The following is a 16,504-nucleotide window of genomic DNA, read 5'->3' as shown; positions in this document are numbered from 1 at the left end:
GGTACAGTGTCGTATGCTGGCACACTGTAGTTTGTCTTTGGTTTGAAAGTCAGATCGAAGGTGCCTAATTTAGATAATGTTTTCCAGTTAGCTGAGCTTTTTCTTCATACCCACTGTCTTATTTGATTTTATATATAAGGAAACACAGAGTTTTGAAAAGTTACATGTCTTATTCAAGGTATGATAGGTTTAAGACACTTGTGACCCAGTATTCTTTATGATTCTGCAGATTCCATGCTCTGTCACTAAGTCGTGTCCGACTGTTTGTGAACTCATAGATTGCAGCACAGCAGGCTCCTCTGTCCTCCCTTGTCTCCTGGAGTTTGCTCAGATTCATGTCCATTGAGTCAGTGATGCTGTCTAATCATCTCATCCTCTACCTGCAGAATCTTAGGAAGTGTTATTTCTTAAGTAATTATCAAGCTTATGATTTTTAATGTTTGTTTTTTCTGCCGCACCCCTTGTTCAGAATTTCAATGCTGGTAAATACAGACCAAAAGAGTTACTGTGTAACTTAGTATACATTTAGTGTGTTGAGCTTTCTATGTTTTCATCTCAGTTACAGACAGGTGCTGCAGACTGTATAATATATGCTGACAATTTTTTGGCCTTTCCCCCCGCCCCTGATAAGCTAAAAATAAGTCAGATATTTTATTCAGGGCTTATCATTATTTTCTACTGTTACCTTCTTTGAATATTGTATTTGTCTTCTTAAAATATCAGAGTATTTATTGTATAATGTATACAATATAAAATTTATTAAATATACAATTCAGTTGTTTTAAAATCACATTTATAATATTGTACAACTGTTACCACTGTCCATTTCCAGAACTTTTAAATTATTCCAAAGAGAAACTCTGCTACTGCTGCTGTTGCTTCAGTCATGTCCGACTCTGTGTGGCCCCATAGACGGCAGCCCACCAGGCTCCCCCATCCCTGGGATTCTCCAGGCAAGAACACTGGAATGGGTTGCCATTTCCTTCTCTAGTGCATAAAAGTGAAAAGTGAAAGTGAAGTCGTGTCTGACTCCTAGCGACCCCATGGACTGCAGCCTACCAGGCTTCTCCGTCCATGGGATTTTCCAGGCAAGAGTACTGGAGTGGGTTGCCATTGCCTTCTCAGAAGAGAAACTCAGTACCTGTTAAATAATAAATCCCATTTCCTTCCTCCCAGCCTTGGTAATTCATATTCTTCCTGTCATTATGAAATTGTATATTCATGATACCTCATATAAGAGACTAAAGCTGTTTTTGAATATCTTGCTTTTAAATTGTTTCTCTTTTTATATTTTTGAAGGATGACAGCATGGAAGAGAAACCATTAAAAATAAAAGGAAAGGACTCTTCAGAGAAGAAACGGAAACGGAAGCTAGAAAAAGTAGAGCAGCTTTTTGGTGAAGGAAAGCAGAAGTCCAAGGAGCTGAAGAAAATGGATAAACCTAAAAAGAAGAAATTAAAATTAAGTGCAGAAAAATCAAAGGAGCTGAACAAACTGGCCAAGAAGCTAGCGAAAGAAGAAGAGAGGAAGAAAAAGAAGGAGAAGGCCGCTGCAGCCAAAGTTGAACTTGTGAAGGAGAGCACTGAGAAGAAGAGAGAGAAGAAGGTGCTGGACATTCCCTCCAAGTACGACTGGTCTGGAGCGGAGGAGTCGGATGATGAGAACGCCGTGTGCGCTGCACAGAACTGCCAGAGGCCCTGCAAGGACAAGGTGAGTCTCTCTGCGTCCCAGCGAGTGTTTGTGGGGACGTGGAGCAGCAGCCAGGCACACGAGGCTGTGACGTAGTGATGGTCTGTTTTGATCCCAGGATTTGGCCTTGCACCATCACATGTTTAATATAGTGTCTAGAACCTTTTTCAGTTATGAGATTTTAATAGAAGAATGTGTTTTAGAATTTGTGTACAGAGCGAAACATCCCAGATGAGCAGAGAGAAGCTGTGTGGTACCCAGGAGCAGTACACCCCATGTGTGGCCACAGTAGAGTTCAGAGCAGTCGTGTGCCCTCCCTATAGGGTGCCTCGAAGGACTGAGCACCTTGTCAGTCAGCCACAGTGGCCTAAAAGGTCCCAGGCCAGAGTTCTAAGACCCAGGAAGCAAGTTGCCTGGAGATTTGTGTGAAGACATAAAACTTGGGTTAAATCTTCCCTTTGGTCTGTGTCTTAGCTATACTCAGGCCTATGTATATGCTCCTAAATAGAACATGATTTTTAAAAATCTCTTGCAGAATATAATGAAGACCTTTAAAGGTACTATCTTTTTTTTTTTTAATGTCAGCCCTAAGCTTTAAATATTAGTAAGTACATGATGATCTTTCTTAAGGCAATATTGATGTTATAGACTTCTGAGAAAAATGGATGGACTTTATGAAAAATCCTAGTTCTTTAAGTGTCTGGAGGCATCTATTTTGGTGTTCCCATCAAGATTATTAGTAAGTTCATGGCTTTAACTTTGTCTCCTTACGCCACTTGACTTTTAGAATTTTAATAACCCCTCAGTTTGAATATATAAACAGAATAAATACAGTTGCATCACTATTCCCTCCTCAGCTAAATACTGTTAGAGCTTGAAGAGGTCATCTTCTCCAGCCTCTTCTACAAATGATGTAACCAGGACTGAGTGAGGATAAATGATGTAACCAAAGTCATAGAGCTAGTTAGTGGCAAAACCACAAGGAGAAGCCTGGCTCTCAGACCAGGTGCTCCACTAATATCCCCACCCCTCCGATAATTGAGATGCAAGTACAAAAACAGTCCAGAACTACATGACGTGTTTAAATTATTAAAGGTTTTCTCACTTTTGGAAAATGAGTATATAGTAAAATATATACCCCGTAGTCCAGCTCTCCGAGAATAACAACTGGGAATATTTTAGGGTTCTTCCTTCCAGTTCTTTTTCTGTATGGTTTGTTTCATATCGTGTCATAACTGTCCACTTTCGCATCTTTCTTTATTAACTTCATAAGCATTTTTCTATATTGTAAACATTTTTAAAGCATCTTAGTAGATACATTATGTGTGTGTGTATTATTTTTATCTTTCATTTGAATTTATTCTCATCTGAATTTTTTTATTAAAGAGGCTATGAAAGGTTACCTAGTTCTCTTTGGGTCCTGAAACATTAGTAGCTTAGTGTTGGCAGAACCTTCTCCCCTTTCTTTCTCCTTTAACTAATTTTCAGCAGTTGTAGGATTGGCAGCAAGACGTGTGTTTTGTTTTGTTTTGTTTTTAGCTTACTTACCGTCATCCTTTCTACAGTGTTTATATCCGTCATAACCTTCCTCTTTTTTTCCCCTCCTTTTCACTTAATACCCTCTCCCTTCTCCTCTGCTTAGCATTTAAAACACAGTTCAGTTCATCTATTGTCTCTGTTCTCTTTCTGTAGCATACAACACTGCAGAGAGTTTTCTCTCTTTTGCTGCAAAATTTATAATTAACATGTCCTGCTTTACTTATTTAAAATAATGTGATCAATATATAAGCCCTAAGACTTGCTCTTAACATTGTAAGTATTTTTTGAAAATCTAGAAAAGGGATTTCCCTGGTGGTCCAGTGGTTAGGACTCCACATTTCCATTGCAGGGGGCCTGGGTTCCATCCCTGGTTGGAGAACTAAGATCCTGCAAGCTGGGTGGCGTGGCCAAAATTAAAAAAAATCTGGAAAGTTATCCCCATTTTGATGGAGTAAAAGGAAATTTAGCCACATATTTAGAGAAAATGTCTATTGTTTAAAATATACAAAGATTTGTACAGATTACTACAGAAATTTGTGAAGATTAGTAGAGAAGATTGTTGAACACACAGGTGAGCAAGTGTGCCTCACCCTGTCAGTAGCTACATGAAAGAAACTTACAAATGATGTATTTCTATAATGTGTTTAATTTCAAGTGGGAATTATTTCAGATTATAAACATTTTGCCCATCACTGCTGTTCTGCAGTTTTTGTAGTCCTCCAAGTTTGTTTCTGACACAGTGTTACTACCTGTGTATTTCTTTAAAAATTTTGTAAATAATTTTACAACTTCCTCAATTTGAAGTGTAGTGTTTCTTTAAGGAAAACAAATTAATGCATGATATACATCTTCACTACAAAAGGATACCAAGAAAAGAATGTTTTTGAAAGAAGTCTGTTCTTTAAATACTATGTAGCAAAAAAACACACACAACTTCTAGGGTTCATTCGTATTTAGGTAAATGTACATTTTTTTCTAACAAGTAATTACTGTTACTTTTACCTAAAAATGTGCAGATTGAGAAAACTTTGAAGGATTACTTAAATGTATCTAGCCTCTATTTCAAAGATGTTTTAGAAAGAAAAAAGAAAAATATTATCAGAATAAAGTAAAAGGTTTTAAAAGCCCAAAACTCTCTCTTCCATCATTATCAAATTGACTTTAAGTTGAAATTAATTTTTAAAAAAAATAATGAACTATTTTCAAAGGATTAGTTTTCAGGTTCAGATTCTTTTTCTCCCTAAACTCTGCCACATTACTATCTCCCTAAGATGTCCAATACAGTAAATAAAGAGAGATTATAAACTTCTATCTCACACTTCAAGTGTTTGTTTCCCACTCTGAATTTTAAAAGATTTTTGTGGAGAATCATATAGGCAAAAGTATTTGCATTATCAGTTCCTTTATCATTCTTATCTCCTTTTAGCATAAACAAAGGTTGGATTACCTAAATGAGTGAGTCTCACACACACAAACTATGGTGATGTTATGATAAGGTGACCAGCTGTCACTTTCAGTACCGAAATTCCTGTGTCTTGGGAAACCAGTTAATTTCGGGCAGACTGAAAAAGTTGGTTACTTATTGAAGAGAGCACCAAAAAACATACATGGGGATTCTAAGCATATGTTGTACTTGATTAAGTAAATTGTTTTAATTTTCATATCTGGCTTTTGCAAGAAAGTTTGGTACAAAAGAGATTGAATGCCAAAAATACAAAGAGTTCAGTTGGGTAAGTAAGCTAAGAGTATCACTAAATCACCAGCTTTCTTTTTTCCCAGTGTAATAATATGCACTAAGAATTGAAGAAAATACAACATGAAAAATATTTTTTCTTAAGCGTAAATATGAAACTGTTTAGCAAAACAAGAAATGCGAAACCAACATAATTTTCTCTGTTTAGTATATTTCTCTTTTAAACACACATTTAACTGATAATCTCTTTATCGGTTAATATTTGAACAGCTCATAGCTGTGAAGTTTTTCAGGAACTCCTTTTTTTGATTTGACACATATGCTTCCTAGAAATAATGAAAGGGGAAATGACTGTTAGGACTTACTATGCAATTAACCAGATTCTTTGTTCTCGAGTGTTCAGGCTGCCACAGTCTGTTCACAATCCTCTGGATTCAGTTAGCATTCCAGACAAAAGTATAATTTTGACTGTTAGTCAAGGAACATGATCAAAAGATACTCACAGGGGCATTTTTTCCCTGCTAATTATTAGGCCAAATTGTTTTCTGACCTATGGGCTGGGATCAAGTCTCAGGAAAAGTTACTATGCTTTTTTGGGATGGTGGGGAAGCTGGGCTTAGGAATGGACCTCTAGCCAAACTCTCAAAAGGGGAAATGCTGTCTTCCTTATTTGAAAGAGAGCAGATTTGATTTTGGGAAACCAGAAACCAGTGAGCCGGGTGCAAAATGTGATTTTAAAAGAAACTTTCCTTGGCAGCAAATCATGATAAATTATAACTTTTTTACCTTGTGGAGACTGGACTGGTTAGACACCTCCAGTCTGAGCAGCCCAGAGGACCACAGCTCTTCCTCCCAGTTCCCTTGGCCAGCGTCACACAGCCAGACACTCACTCTGTGTTCACCCGCTGTCAGGTTATAAATCTTCACCTGCTTGTGCTATCTTTATTTTTTATCTGTTGCACCGGAGTCGTCATCTCCGTTTTCTGTACCTTCAGTGCAGTTTGCCACAGTAGGAACTCTTTGGCTGATTAAGACTTCAGAAGCTAAATATCACACAAACAATTACAGAACAAAAACAAAATCCATTTGAGGAAGCAAGTCACTCTGAACTGCAGAAAGCAGTGTAACACAGTGAAAGTGATGGTCAAGTTTAGAATATATGAGAATGATCTGGGAGCTGGTCACAATACAGGCTTCCGGGTGATTCTGAGTCTGTGGGTTTGGGCTAGGTCTCAGCTACACACAGTAGGTGATTCTGGCATGAGCCATGCTGCAGGCAGTTATTTGCAGAATATTTCATGTGAAGAAGGATGAGTGGAGCCGGGAGGCTACAATTTTAGAAATGCCTCCAGTGTCCCAGCCTGGGGACCAGGTGCCTTGCCAAACATTATTTCATTTGATCCTCTAAATCAGTGGTCCCCAGCCTTTTTGGCACCAGGCACCGATTTCATGGAAGGCAGTTTTTCCACAGCCTGGAGTCATTGGATGGTTTCAGGGTGATTCAAGCACATTACATTTATTGTACACTTCATTTCTGTTGTTATTACAGCAGCTCCACCTCCAGTCATCAGACATTAGATCCTGGAGGTTGAGGACCCCTTGCTGTAAATAATCCTGTGAGTAAGACTTGGTTTCCGTTTTACAGAGGGAGACGTGGAGCCTTAGGGAGATTGAATGACTTGCCTCAGCTCATACATCAGAACTCTGGACTTCGAAGTGAATTCAGTAATCTTTATGCCACACAGTGCCCCTTGAGAGCTAGAACTCTTAAGAACAACTAAAGCAAAAAGATAATTTTGACAAATGATTTCTCCCACCCTTTATTAAAAACCCAGAAACTACTAACATGACTGTCACGCTTTTGATGAGTTTTATAGTCTGTGGACACTGATTTTGAGAACTGCCCACTTTCCCTAAAACTCATTTCCTAGCCCACTCCTCCTTCCTTCTGTCCTTTCTCACAAGCTGTGCTAAAGTACTTCGTGGATCCCTTCATTCTCCTCACTTTGCTCTGGTTTCTAGAAAAGTTCATTGTTGTGCATGGCTTCTGCCATTGTTAGTGAGATGGTCCACTTTTATCTTGCATAGAGGAGAGTAAGAAGCCCTTTTATCTTAAAGGTTCTAATGTGCCATGGCATAGCCATAAAAACCACCCCAATTACCTGCCAAATAACAAAGCCAGGATCTCCTCACCATTAAGTGTCTACCCCAGGCTTAGTGCCACCAAACCACAGTCCCTTTCTGGCCTCCTATAGTCACCATCCTCTCTGAAGGGTCACAGCTTGTCAGGCCTCTGCCACTGACCTGTCAGTTACTCAGACTTTAAACCCCAGAGTGATCTGTTGACCTGTGTCTTTGACTGTTTTAATTGGTTAATTTGTAAGATTTGACCTCTGATATTTGCTAACTTTTTATAGGGAGTTGTATTTGTAACGGAAGAAGAGAAGAATAAAAAATATTAGTTTTAAAAGTGGCCTATGTGACTGCTTTTCTAAAAAGGTATTTAATGCTCTTAGTACTTTGGCTTATCTCTTTGAAATAAAGCTAATACACAGGATTGCCTTCACATTGTTGTACTCTGCCTTTCCTGATTGATAATTGCATTGTCTTAGAGCCTAGACGTTGTTAATATTAGCTAAAACTACTTGGCTGCTCTATTAGAAGTTCCTTTTTTTTGTCAAATTTTCTCAAACATGTTTCTGCCTTGCAAGGAGCCCCAGGTATTTATGAGGTGATGGAGTACCTAAGAGGCCTTATTTTGTGGACACATTACGGAAAAAAACATAATTCGGGGGGATTAACTTCCCAGCTTCTTTATTTAAATAATAACTCCATAAGAAGTCATTGTCTATCTCTGGGCATTCCCGTTATTTGCTATCATTTAAGCCAAGGCAGCTCTTTGGTTTGCTTATATCCCAGGCTTCCTGCATGTGTAACCTAAATATCCCCAATCTTGTCTCCAACAGGTGGACTGGGTGCAGTGTGATGGTGGCTGCGATGAGTGGTTTCACCAAGTTTGTGTGGGGGTCTCTCCAGAAATGGCGGAAAGTGAAGATTACATCTGTACAAACTGTGCAAAGAAGCAGGGGCCAGACAGCCCAGGGCCAGCGCCGCCCCCTTCCTTCATAATGAGCTACAAACTACCAGTGGAGGATCTTAAAGAGACCAGTTAGCAGACGCTGGGTTGGTTTGGGACACGGGGGAAAACGGACCACACTGAGACCGTAGTCATCAAGTAGAGTGGTTTAGGTCCACTCGGAATGTTGCTTCCAAAGATGAACGGCCTTCTGGGAAAGTCCTCTCAGCCGACTTCTCTGCGCATGGATGTGGGACCCGCGTTCTCTGTCTGCACTCGTGTGCTATAAGGGTGTCTGCCTTGGTCTAGCAGCTGGGGTTTCAGTACATGTCTCCTCTGAGGTCCTTTGTCACATTAAGGCCAGACACTGGAGCTCCAGGGTGGCAGGTTGGCATCATTGCGTTGGTGTGCTCGCAGGGCTTGTAAGAGTGTTTTAGGGCCAGTTGATACTAGTTAGAGGTTCGCGGCCAGCACTGTTGGGAGGTACTGACTGCTTGGATCTCCTTAGTTAGGGCAGTGGGAGGAGTCAGAGGACCAGCTTCCTTCCACTCTGACCTGCTTTTGATGCCTGGCAGGTCCAGCTCGGAGAGGACCAGGACGAACATAGTCCTGTTAGAGGCTGTGGGAAGGGGGCCTGGCCTGTAGACCTCCGCTCCGTGTGCTTGTGTGTACCAAGAGGAAAACCCCAAGTGAGGGGCGGATCACCCCATCTTCCTAAGGGGAGGAGAGTAGCATCCAGTTCAGAAATCTGACTAGATTGGATTCTGGGAAGAAGAATCTTGCCAAAGGCAAGCAGCCTTTTTTGGCTTTGAGAAGTCTTGTTACCTTGGGTCTGCATTTAGAGAAGAGCAGGTACGTGGATCCAGGCTTCTGCAGCAGCAGAGACAGTGAGTCAGAATGTTTCACTGAGCTAGCGGTGCATGCTTTTCGGGGAAACCTTCATTGACAAGTGTACCAGGTGCCACCAGGCTTCAGGCATGGCCACCAGCAAAACCAGCAAAACAGCTTTTTGCCTTGCAGCCCTGCCCCACTGTCTGGTTCCAGGACTGGCAGTTGCTGACAGAGGCCGGCTGCGGGCGCTATCCCGTAGCCCCATGGCTTCCTCCGAGGAGTTGGGCATAGAGTACCTCTGGTGACGAAGTTGTTTTAGTAATCCATTTTTAAAAAAAGAAAAAAGGACTTGTTTTTACTTTTTTCTAAATGTCTCTGACTACTGACTGTTCTATAAATAGATTATTTTTCCTTTTTTAATATACATATATGAATATATAAATATATATATATTTACCATTACCAGCAGCTTGTGACGGAGTCTCAGCATCAGAAATCCATTTGGGGGCTTGCTTTCTCTCCTTGCTTTTTATAAAGGAGTCCCACGCCTTCCTTGTAGTACATGGAGTTAGCACTTCCTTCTCCAGCCTCGCGTGACCAGATCGTCCATCTTGTTTTGTCCAGATAGATAATTCTGTTTCCTTTGTGTGTTGGGGCTCGTCCCTGTGTGTGGGGACCCTGATCGTGCTGTATCTGCAGTGGTGGTTCTGTTTGGTTCTGCTCCGTTCTGTTTGTGAAAGTTTGAAACAACGGTGCTGTGTTGTCCTCCTTCCTGTTGTGTTCTGTCCTCGTGGAGGTGTTAGGGACGCTCTTATTAGAAGGGGACTCTCTTTTTTCTTTAAGGACAAGAAAGACCCACCAAACAAGCTGAAAATGGTGTTTCATCTTCACTATCCTGTGTCCCTTTATTTTGGGTTGAAAATATGTGGTTTGGCTTATAAATCCATCAGTTTTCCTTTTAAAGGGGGGAGCAAGATGGGCCCAGAGAACAGCTAATACTCTCGTCCTCCCTTTTTAAAGAAATGTCTTCTAGTAACTAGAAGCGAAATGTACTGTCGAGTCACAGTTTGAGTGGGTATGAGATTTAACTCAAAAGACCTTCCTAAAAAAAAACCTTTCCTGTAAAATCCAGTTTCTGGACATGCTTTCTCTAGTTCCTATTACCAATCTTTTCGTCCCTCTTCCCCTGGTATCATAAAATCTTGAGTGTTAAGTTCATCAGTGTTGACGTGCATGGATCTTAACGTTTCATCTCAAGTGTATGTATGATTTAAGATTTCATTGGAAATTACAAGGTAACTATTTCCATAACTTTTCGTTTTGATAATGTACATAAAGATACTACTTAGTTAAGAATTTCATCTGGTTATAGAAGAAAGCACAATTTTTTTTTTCCTTTTGGTCTTCTCTGTAAAAGCCTTCAGACACTTGTAGGTTAAAAATTGATTGCAGTCTTCAGTGATGGCTGCCTGGAACATGCTTTATAAAACACCTTATTTTCCCTTCAGCTGTCAGCAGAGGGACATATGAGGATGCTGAGAAAGATGGCTCAGGGGCTCTGCTTCTTGGAGAGTGGGAGATAGGGAGAGAGGGCTGTTTAGGAAATGATTTATGTCCACAATACGGCATTTGCCTGCATGTTTGACCTGAGAAAGTTGCAAGGCAATCTCCCAACCATGAATAGCTTCCTGTTCATGTTCAGACATTTTGAAACCTAAATATATCCTTTAATTGATACTGTGGGATTTTCTGTATTAATTTGAAAGTCATAGGAATTTGCTCTGACTTTTGACCATTTAGACTGAGGCTGAGAACAGATGAGTGAAATTAGTTTGAAGAAGAAGAAAAATACATAAAATGTGTAATTTTGCAGTTAGTGGATTAAGATTCATCTGTTTAAAGAAATGCTGATACTCTAGTATAAAACTTTTCACTTCGAGGAAGATACATATTTACAGCTTAAACCCATTCTGCAGGGGTGTAGCATGTCAAGTTAAAATTTGATTTAAAATGTTTCTTCACCCTTCCTGTCTCCTCCAAGTCACAGTTCTTCTCCGTTGATACTTTTAACTTTCTTGTTGTAATAATTCTTTCAAAGGCATTTCTCACTATGTTCACTATAAAGCATTTTGGCGAAGATTATAGAAGGGAAGATGAAAATCGGTAGCCCAAGAGTAGATCCTCGGCCCCTTGCACGTGGGACCACAGCTCTCCCGTGGTCCCTCTGGGTGGTGTTGGCCTCACTGCCTGTAGTGACCACAGCAGAGCCCCGTGGGGGCCTTGCCGGACGGCCAGTCCCCAGCTCTCTGTGACTCGGACCTGGGCTTCGTGGAGTGACAGCTGCTGCATGTCTTCCTTTGGATAATTGAAATGTCAAACGTGAAACCTGTGGTTGCCTGTGATGTACTTTAATGATCAAAATGCCAGTGAGGGCTGACCCATGAGCCAAGAACGGTTTCACCTGTGCTTTTCTTCTTTACCTTTATCTTCAACATGTGTCTGAGAAATATGTTTGTTTCTCTTAATCTTTAAATTCTGATGCAATTCCGTGGCTGTAGGAGAAACTCCCTACTGGTCGATACCTCGATTCTGTAGTACATTTATGTGAGAACCAGCCAGTGCTTTTACGTGGGGGGATGAGGGAAAACTGCGAAAGCGCTGCTTTCAAAGGGTGGATGAACCACTCTAAAGAGAAAGTGGAAAGTTGAAATGGAACTTGAAAATTGTGGAAAAACGAAGGTGAAGTCCCACACATAGCCGGGTTCAGTAAAGGTTTATATATGAACTAGCTTTTCATATGTGTGTAAAAAGTTACTTTTGCAGTAATATAAATTTTTAAAAACCAGCATTTGGTTTTCTTTTTTCCTTTTGAAATCCCCCCCCCTTTTTTTTCAAATTATCAAAGCTTATCTTTACTTTGGATATGGGTGTGCCGTGGCAGTTAGCATTTACCGCAGGAGAAGGAAAGAATGGATATTAATGTATCTGGGGTTGGCGTCTTCTCTCGGTCTAGACCGTATCCAGTCACCACTATGCAACGACCGTACGACGTGCACTGGAAAAGGATGTGACAGGTGTTCACAGCTACACCCTGCTCAGTCTTACTCTTGCAATACTCCAAGATGTCCAAACAGGAATGTCTTTTGTAAACCTCAAGACCTATTGACTATACCCTTACATATTTATTTACCCGTTAGTGAGACACTTAAATATAATATGGACTCTTTTACCAGGGTTTTTGGTGGTGCCTTATGAAAAGTACAACTTGATTTCTTGTTTTTTGAGCATGTTTTGCATTTATTTTTGTTTTCTGGAAAAAAAAATACATATGGTTATTTGCATTACATCTAAAAAAATAAAAGCTTTGTGTGTGAACTCAGGCCCCTTGCTCTGTCATTCACATTGGTGGCAACTCTCAAGGGTAACCAAGCCAAGCTAAATTGTGGTTATTGTATTGATGACCTGAGAGCCACTCTTAACCTGTGCATTTGCTGTCTCTAAAGAACTGGCCTCAAATAACTTCACCAGTGGTGTGATTAACCTGATAGTTGTCTTCAGAAAGTGTGAAGTAGAAGTGATTCCTGCAGATTTCAACTTTGTTTCCAGTGATGACCAGCAGACATTTCCCCACCGCTGATTCTCGAGCCGGGTACCCCTTTGCAGTCAGCCAATCATAGCAGGGAAAATGAAGATAGGCCCTTTTCCCTTTGGTCTCCTTGTACTTAAAACTAGTTCAAACTGCAAAGTTACTTCAGAGAATAGTGCTCGATTTCTCTTTGCCAAGGTTACCAGGTCACGTAGGTGCAAGGGGCTGATCATTGATGAAAAAGGCTCTGCTTGCAGTGAAATTGGACTTGAAGTATGTGACTATATATGTGTTGGGGAGTAGAATTAGTGGCAAGAAGGCAAGTCTAGTTATATCAACTTGGAAAAGAATTTTGCCAAGAAAGACAACAGACACATGAATCTTTGTAAGTCTGACATTTAAAAAGAGATGTGGAGTCCTCCCAGTTCAGACCGCGTTTTTCGTGGGGCCTTGGCATTGTGGTTGATAACAGTGTGCTGAAGATCCAGAACCTCTTCACGGGGTACTTAATCTTTAACTGGGAAGTCTCACGTGATACAGGGACCAAAGGGCACAGGAGAACCCATGCAAGGACTGCATTCTGTGACTAAGTGATTTCAGGATTTCTCAACTCTTCTTGCCTATTTGCTTTTTAAAGTGTGTTTTTACTCTGGGCTTTTAGTAGGGAGGAAGATTTCCTATTTCCATACAATGAAGTCCCATGAAAATTCTTTACTAGGTGAGGATTTTCTCTCATAGCATCCCTGGAGCCAGGATGTATGATCTTGTTAATGCAAATGGGGTTAATAAGAAAGGCACCACAGGAAGCCTGAAAGATGTGTTGGGGTTCCAGCTTGTAGTAAGGAACTCTGGTGAGTTGCCAGGAACATAGGGATGGACTCAGAGTCTTCTGTAGTTTAAACAACAACCCTCTTCCACTCTCCTGCCCCCCACAACCAAAACCAACAAGCAAAAACTTCAAAAGCCCAGATGAGGGCTTTAGCATTACATAAGAGAGAGTGTCAGATTTAGGAATGTACTAATTTGAGTGTTAGCGCTTTGGGCTGCCTTCTCTTAGTTACTTGGCTTTTCCGAGTCCATTTCCTACTATGTATGGGTTAGTTCAGTTGGATACAAAGATGGGAGTTACCTCGCCCCTTGAGGGAGGTAAGATCGATTTTTAAGGATTTTTTTTTTTTTTACAAAACTTAAAGGAATTTTGGACATGTCTAACTTCACACTGACTGATAGAAATATCTATTCAGGTATAGAAATATCTATTCCTGAGGGAGAATATCCTGTGTTTAGAGAATGTAAGTCTTGATCCCTACATCCATATTAGAGCGCAGCCAGTTTTCACTTCATTTGGGTCTAAAGTTTGCAGAGATGGTCACCCACTTCTAATTATTCCCTAAGGCTGATAACCTGCTGTGCCAATCGGAAAGATGAGAGCATCAAACACATTTCAACAGACCTAACCCCAACCCCTCCCTCCTGAGTTGGTACCTGTGCTGTACTGAGTCGTGTGCAACTCTTCGTGACCCCATGGACTGTAGCCCACCAGGCTCTGTCCATGGGACTTCCCAGGCAAGAATACTGGAGTGGGTTGCCATTCCTTCTCCAGGGCATCTTCCCGACCCAGGGATCAAACCCAAGTCTCCTGCGTTGGCAGGCAGGTTCTTTACTTCCAGAGCCACCTGGAAGCCCCCTGAAAGGGTACCTGGCCTTAGTGAGAAATCCACCCCCTCTCCCCAAAGCATGGGCCCAGCCCTCTCCATACTGGGCAGCTCCCTGCTGAGGCAGCAGGCCACCCAGGCCCTGGCAGTATCCAGTCTGCTGGCCGAACCATGCCATCCTTTCTACCTGGCATTAAGCTTTATGGTCTGTTTTTTCTCCATCTCTGGCCCTCCAGGGCCTCATCCTGGCTCAGTTCAGCCAGCTGATGTCATCTCTGCTGAATACTGCTGAGCACATGCCGTTGATCGGTCGCCCGCTGACACAGAGCAGGGCAGCAGCCCCTTCTGCTCTTTAAGACACTGCAGCCCTTGGTCTCTCATCCAGTCCACACCCCACCCCCCTCTCCCCATGGCAGAGGCCATCCTATAACGCAGAGAAAGCTGATGCCAACGGGAGAGCTCTCAGCTCCCATCACTTGTCCATCCAGCAGCATCTGTCTTGGGACAGGTGTCTGTCCTCAGGCAACAAGACTGTGTAGGCAAACGAGCCAGTCGGTGAGACCCATCCCACCTTCCTCCTTAGAGACCTCACTCCATCAGTTACCCCCTCCTCCTCCAGCACGTGAACTCAGAGGTCTCCCTTGAACCTCCCTTCCTCCTCCGCTCTCTTCATCCTTCCTTTGCAGCCAAGCCCCATCTGTTTCCTCTGCTTCATTTTCAAATCCCTCCTCCGTCGATTGCAGTCTGGACCTTACTCTCCACATTCCACTGAGGATACTCACTGAAGCATTAGTGACTGTGCGTCGCCAAGTGCAGCGGACACGTCACTCCATACCCGACACTGAACACCTGTGCGTTCCCTTTTAACAAGTCCTCCGTCAGCTTCTTGGCCACTGCTTTCTCCTGGTTTTTCTCTGCAGCTGCTCTCTATCAGTCTTTTCTGTTTACCTTTCCGACGGTGTCATCAGAGGCTCTTCCTGTATCTCCTTCTTGGATGCCCTCGTTTCTCCCCCTGCCTCCCACCTCCCACCAATTAATGCTTAATTCAGTTGTTTCAATATCAGTCTCACCTGCCCTGGCTTGTTTTACTCTTTAATCAGACTGGTAAGATTTCACTTGTGTTTGTTTTAATCACTTCAGACTCCTTGTGCCAAAACCTGAACTTACCACCTTCCCATCGCCAAGCCGGTTTCTCTATTCCCTTCCCAGAAGAACAGCCAGAATTCTGTGTGCCATCCTAAATCCTTGCTGACCGCTTGCTTCCGTGTCCGATGAGACGGTCACTGAACCCTTCAGACTCGTCTCCATCTCCTCTGTTCCCCTCGGGTAGCATCACTTGAAGCTCTCACCGCTTGACTTGGATTCCCATGCTGGTCATTAGGCTGATCTCTAGTTCATTTTCCAAATTTCTACTAGAATAACCACTTGCCTGGTGGCTCAGATGGTAAAGAATCTGCCCGCAAGGCAGGAGACCCTGGTTTGACCCCCAGGTTGGGAAGATCCCCTGGAGAAGGGAATGGTAACCCATTCCAGTATTCTTGCTTGGAGAATCCCCATGGACAGAGGAGCCTGGCAGGCTACAGTCCACAGAGCCACAAAGAGTCGGACATGACTGAGCAACTAACGCTTTTTACTTTTCAAACTGTCTGTAAAGAGCCGATACATTGACCGCACTGTCCTAAGGAACCTGCTGGTGTTTATCAAATGCGTCTGCCTCCATGCACCCTCAGTCCCTGCGCTTCTCACACGTGGACGTTCATCTCCTTCAACATGTTGGGCTCCTGTCTCTGCCTTGCTGTCCCAGCTCTCATTTCTGAGATGTGAGCGTAGGTGCTGCCTTTTCAGAGGCCCCACGTTGTGCTGCTTCCTCGTGGGGCTTTGTAGCATGCAACAAGATCGTTCATAAATTCTGCCAGGGCAAGGACTTTGTTCCCTGGGACCAAGAATGGCATCCTGTGTAGAGTAAATGTCTGATAAATAACTTGAGCAGATGCAGTTTCATGCCTCTGTTCCTCCCTGGATGTGTGTGCGTGCTCAGTCGCTTCAGCCGTGTCCAACTTCTTTGTGACCCCAAGGACTGTAGCCCGCCAGGCTCCTCTGTCCATAGGATTTCCCAGGCAAGAATGCTGGAGTGGGTTGCCATTTCCTTCTCTAGGGGATCTTCCAGGCCCAGGAATCAAACTCATGTCTCCTGCATCTCCTGCATTAGCAGGCGGCTTCTTTACCACTAGCGTCATCTGGAAAGCTGGACAGTCACCCTCAATATTGTCCCCTGTGTCTGGGCTGCCCTGTCCTCATCAACCCTTTCTCCTTCACACCTCCTCTTTCTTCAACATCTAGCACACCCAGAATCTCTGCTGAGAAGTCTTTTGGGTCACTCCTCTCCTACTGATCTGACTCAGATGTCCTTTCCCGGAGCTCTGGTGACATTTAGA

The 16,504-nt window shown here is 42.5% G+C and overlaps 1 protein-coding gene across 1 annotated transcript in view; it reads left to right on the top strand.

Annotated features, from left to right (window-relative positions):
• KDM5A (lysine demethylase 5A) overlaps positions 1-12,203 on the top strand; it is a 63,639-nt gene extending 51,436 nt beyond the window's left edge. Inside the window, exons 27-28 of the mRNA XM_015094999.4 lie at positions 1,300-1,710; positions 7,888-12,203. Of these exons, the coding sequence (XP_014950485.2) occupies positions 1,300-1,710; positions 7,888-8,094 (618 nt within the window). The 3' untranslated portion in view covers positions 8,095-12,203. The remainder of the gene's footprint in view (positions 1-1,299; positions 1,711-7,887) is intronic.
• Positions 12,204-16,504: the final 4,301 nt, after the last annotated feature.

This window comes from Ovis aries, chromosome 3 (assembly GCF_016772045.2).
Source record: "Ovis aries strain OAR_USU_Benz2616 breed Rambouillet chromosome 3, ARS-UI_Ramb_v3.0, whole genome shotgun sequence".
In the NCBI taxonomy this organism is placed as follows: Eukaryota; Metazoa; Chordata; class Mammalia; order Artiodactyla; family Bovidae; genus Ovis; species Ovis aries.
This window is presented reverse-complemented; position numbering and strand designations above follow the sequence as displayed.